This window comes from Amaranthus tricolor, chromosome 4 (assembly GCF_026212465.1).
Source record: "Amaranthus tricolor cultivar Red isolate AtriRed21 chromosome 4, ASM2621246v1, whole genome shotgun sequence".
Taxonomy (NCBI): Eukaryota; Viridiplantae; Streptophyta; class Magnoliopsida; order Caryophyllales; family Amaranthaceae; genus Amaranthus; species Amaranthus tricolor.
The window spans coordinates 29,622,834-29,628,277 of NC_080050.1; the positions used below are offsets into that span (position 1 = coordinate 29,622,834).

Here is a 5,444-nt window from a genome sequence, read left to right on the forward strand (position 1 = left end):
AATATAGAGCATCTTAAATGAGAATTCATGTTAACTATCTCATGGCTATTATGTTCTAGTTTTGTTCAAAGCTGAAACCTTTATAAATAACATAATTCCAGAATAATTGGCTTTGATCATTGCCAATTGAATCATCATTCACAGTCTATTTACATTAGTGGGTTTAATATTCATGTCATTCAATATGTTTAAATCTTATTTTTCTATGAATTCCAAGAACAATCCATACTCCTATATATGTTTTAATAATATTTTCTAGTTAATACCCTTGATTTGTTATTTTCTATTATTCTTTTTAAGAGTCAGTTTATATCCCTTCAAAACTTATAATCTTATTCACCCTCCATATCATTCTACAATCTCCACATAATCAAATTATTGTTCATTATGTATTTATTAGGTTTATAAATAACCATAACTTTTTTTTTTTAAATGCCATATATATATATATATATATATATATATATATATATATATATATATATATATATATATATATATATACTTAAAATAGAGCAAATGCACATTTCAACTCATTACCACTAGTATTTTAAAACAAACTAAAAAATTGCATCAAAAGGAAAAAAAGTATAAAGAATGAATATTCACATATTCACATGCATTGGTCCCTATAGAAAGTGATTAAATTTACAATTCTAACCCTAAATCAACATTTTTTGTTCACCCAAGTTGCTTATAACATCCTACTACTTTAAACAAAAACATACATAAACATACAAATCTATAATCAACATACATTCCTCTCCCCTTCTCAAAAATGTCATCTAAATCTCCATCATCATCATCATCATCATCAATCAAATCATCCACATTCCTTCCATCATCATCATCATCATCATCATCATCATCAACATCTTTATCCATAGATCATCATACTTGTTCATCAAAAAACAATACTAAAGATGATCAAGAAGAAGAACAAATTAACTCTATACTAACAGTATCAAAATCAAAATCAGATAGACTTTTGGGGAAATTCTTTGATGCATTAGAGTATGATTTTGATTATGATAGAAGTAGCATATGGTCTCCTCCTATTCGTAGAAGTGTATTCTTGACTTCTCCTGGAATTATTGTTTCTTCTGATGATTATAATTATATGATTCATAAACTTGATCATACTTCTCCTAAGAAAAACAACAACAAATACAAGAAGTGCTTTACTTTTAGCTCTTGCAGAAGGTTTTTCTTGTCTTGCTTCAATGTATGACTTCTTCATCCCTCTTTTTACTAATTTTTTATGTTTTCAGTCCTTTCGAATTTGTTACTACGTAAAATATTAATTTTTGTGTGAAACGGTCTTATCGTGAGATACTTTTTATACATAGGCTGAATAGCCTAATTAATACAATTCATTATCAGTATATGAGCTCCTTATTTTGAGGCTGTCTCTCGGAAAAACGGTTTTTTCGCAATTTTTTGTATGAAATGACCTTATCATGTGATGTGTTTTATATGGGTTAAATTGTTCACCTAATATAAATTATAAACATATAGAGTTTTTGTTTTGACGTCGTCTCACCGAAAAAGGATATTAATATTAATTACTTGCACATATTCCTATTTAAGTTTGTCTCTCATTAAATCTAGCTTATTTTTGCAACGTAATTTATTTATTTTATCACTTCATTTAATTTTTTTTCTTTAAATTGTATTTTGTTTTATTCTACAACTACAAATTAATATTACAACTCTAAAAAAATATTTTATTTTTACGGAGATAGAGTAAGTAATTTGTATAGCAAAAAATTTATATTATTACATAAAATAAAATTAAGTTGAGAAGTTATTAGATCATGCATTGATGAGACTAGTTAATTTTTTCAATTTTATCATCATCAACACAATTCGTAGTGTTATAAATATACCATTTCTCTTTATTTAAGTATAATGTAAATAAATGAGGATTGGTTCTTGTCTACGTAATGTAAATAAATGAGAATAGCGTCTTGTTTATGTTAGAGCAAATATCGTATTATTTGGACAAGGTATTAGGATTTAATATCATCTTGTCCTAAAGCCCTCTTTTTCACTTAGTCTATCTTATAATTAAAAAAATATTTTTAAATAAATATTTTAAACCTTTATTATAATGAGATTTATGATTTAGCTTAGTGTTTAAAGGCTTTTCCTTTACTTGTGATGATGTTTATCTCAATTTCTGACTGTCTAAAAAAATTATTTCTATCTCGCAAGAAATTCTTTATTTTATATATATATATATATATATATATATATATATATATATATATATATATATATATATATATATATATATATATATATATTCTCGTTATTTTAATAAAAAGTATTTTTGAACTCAATTAACGAAATATTTAATTTATATTTTAATTTGATTCAAAATAAACTATTGATTAAATTACTATACATTGATGTACTTCTCTTTGTGTTATTATAATTCTTGAATTTAACTTTTATAAAGCTCGTATGATTTGTGAAATATTTGATTCTTAATGTTATACATATTGTCTCTTAAAGTTCGTTTATTACTCCAAAGTTATTGTCTCAATTCACTTGATTTTTATCAAATTAAAGATGATTAACAAATATTGCATTACAAGTATGTCGTCTATTTATTAAATTTTAATGCTTTAATTTGCCTTTTTACTATATAATTTTTTCCCCTTTACAATTTCAGTCGATTAAAGTATAATCATTATGAATGTCTTTTGTAAAATGTATTTTGATTGAAAAAACTTTTTAAGATTATACATCAAGTTTTGAAGTAGCTAAAAGTATATGGAATTAAAATATTACTGTATCTATCCTATCATTATTTGTCCATTTATTTATTTAAAATATAAATATCACTATATTAGTCACTATCTCCGATCATTTGGGTTTGCTAGCTCCATATGACGACTCAAAAAAAATTCTCATATATTTGAGTCATATACTGTAAACTCAAAAGAAGAAGAGTACATTATTGTACATAGTAAATGACGATGTATTCTTATGTATCAATTAATTTTTAAAGCCGTATATACAACTCTTCAATAAAAATCAAATTTATACGGAAATATTTTCAAGATTTTTTATAAGTACGTAAAAATGTACTATAATTTTTACCGCCATCTGAATTACGACTTTGTGAAATTACTACACAATACTATCTCTTTTTTTTGTCCATATTTAACAATTTATTTAATTTTAAAATTTCTTCTCCTATCAATATGATATATTTTTTCTAAAAAAAGGAATAAAAAATCAAATTGCTAATTATAAAAAGTAACTAAACATAAGTTCCTTTAGTTATTTCCAAGGAATAATAATATTCCCAATATATTCTTTACTTTTGATATTAATTCCAATTAATTTGTTGTGGTAACTTTATAATAAAAGTATGAAAAAGAAAAATGGTTTAATTTATGGGTTTGTTTGTTTGTAACAGGTCTTTTGGTGCTATTAAGGAATATATTGGTTTGGTCCACTTCAACACTCTTTTGCTTACTGGGGTCTAAAGTAGTTGTATTTTGAATTTGAGTTGTATTTGTTTTATATTGTAACTTGCATTGTCTTTAATTTGTAGCAATTTAATGTATACCATCTTGTTTAATTTTTTTCTTTAAATCAGAGTGATAGTGAAATATCACTGAAGTAGTGCAATTTCAAAATTTTCTTCTATGTATTTTTGGAAGATATTAACAATGACAATTCATAGTAATGGTAATATACAAATTCTTAAATGAGACGGTTTAACAGTAAGATCATTTATATTGGGTTGATTTAATATATACACTTACAGTCTTAAGGTGATCACTTATAACCTTAAGTGCATCATCATCATTATCAACCCAACATCCTCCACAAGTCGGGGTTGGGGTCGGGATCGGGGGAGAAAGATAGCGGACAGACCATACTCGTAGCCTTCCAAAGAAAAGACAAAGAGGATTACGCGCACTAAAATAATCCCCCAAAATGATCACTTAGTCACTTACTATTTTAAAGTTGTCAATTATAACATTTATAAGTAATAAAAGATCACTTACAATCTTAAAGTTTTAGCTTTATAAATTGATGACGTTACTTGAGCACGAAATGCATTCTATTTATTTGAAGCGAAATAATGAGGTTGCAAAATGCAAACATTTATAAATGTAGTTTGTGGTTTGTGGTTACGAATCCTTACAACAATGATAAGTCTTAAATAGGCTTAATTTACTTAAGTCACTTGATTTAACTGTTTAATCGAAAGGTTCACACGGATTAATTTATATTTGAGATTTTATTCTTAATTTACCAGTTATGATATAAACAAGTGGAATCTTGTTTGTTCCATATTCATGTAAATTTTACTAATATTAACTTATTATAATTTTTAATTGCACGGAAATAGCGATATTTAGAATTTAATATGTGAATTTGTAACCTTTTAAAAACTAAATGAGATAATAACAATAAATAAGAAGGAAATTAATTTAAAATACCTTATGGATGTCATTATTATAATTATATACAAAAACTTGTAAAGTGAAACTCATTAATCATTATTCACAACCATAGGCAGCGTACTCATCAATACATTCATTCATTCAAGTGCAAGCACTTGTAATTAACTGGCCATTAAAAGTGTAATTATGTGTCTAAATAATGATTTAGGTCTTAATCTAAAGAACTCTTCAAAGCCACCATTTAATCTTGGAAAAATTAATATTAATAATTCAATTTTTCATTCATTTGCTGTGAATAATTTCACATTTGAATTATTTTTTAATAATTAACCTTTGTCCTTAGTTTACTATCAGCACACCATTTTATTTTATAATAATCCAATATTTACTCTTAGTTTGCTATCAGCATACCCTATTAATATGCTGACAACAAAGTAAGGCAAAGGTTGAATTATTAAAAAATAATTCAAAATTAAAATTATTCATAGCGAATTAATGAAAGGTTGTATTATTCATTTCAAATTTTCCTTTAATCTTTACTTAATAGGGAGATATTTGGCACTTAATAATATTAACCAGTCCTTTTGAATTAGAATCAAAGAGAAAATATTGTGGATAGTTAGTAATGAATGAAGAGAGAAAATTAATTGTGCAGATGAAATCAAAAGAAAGTTAAAATACCAAGATAAGACTAGAAGAAAGTGCTGAATTTATTTCTAAATACAAAAATGATGTAAAATAGGCGAAAAAAACCCAAAATAGCAAATAATACACGTTACATTAAGATTAAAGTCAAGTGCCCAAAAATACATTACTATATATCCTCGTCCATCACAAATCTCAATCTAGACTCAAACTAAGCTAAGCTATGCTTGATCACTCGGACCTTTAATTAATTTCTTTGACCAAAGTTCAACACGTCTCATGTAATTAACAAAGTAAAAGTCTTGTATAGATTTAGTCCACACTATATTAGTGTGCATCAATTTAATAGTAACAAATGTTTTCCAA

The 5,444-nt window shown here is 25.4% G+C and overlaps 1 protein-coding gene across 1 annotated transcript; it reads left to right on the top strand.

Annotated features, from left to right (window-relative positions):
* Positions 1-726: 726 nt before the first annotated feature.
* On the top strand, positions 727-3,839 carry LOC130810116 (uncharacterized). The gene is made up of 2 exons (XM_057676067.1): positions 727-1,225; positions 3,434-3,839. The coding sequence occupies exons 1-2, from the start codon at positions 779-781 to the stop codon at positions 3,449-3,451; spliced, it is 465 nt and encodes a 154-aa protein (XP_057532050.1). The 5' UTR covers positions 727-778; the 3' UTR covers positions 3,452-3,839.
* The last annotated feature ends 1,605 nt before the right edge of the window (positions 3,840-5,444 follow it).

What these genes read in the sequence shown, in the direction of transcription:
- LOC130810116 (XM_057676067.1), top strand. Translation starts at nt 779, where the DNA reads ATGTCATCTAAATCTCCATCATCATCATCATCATCATCAATCAAATCA.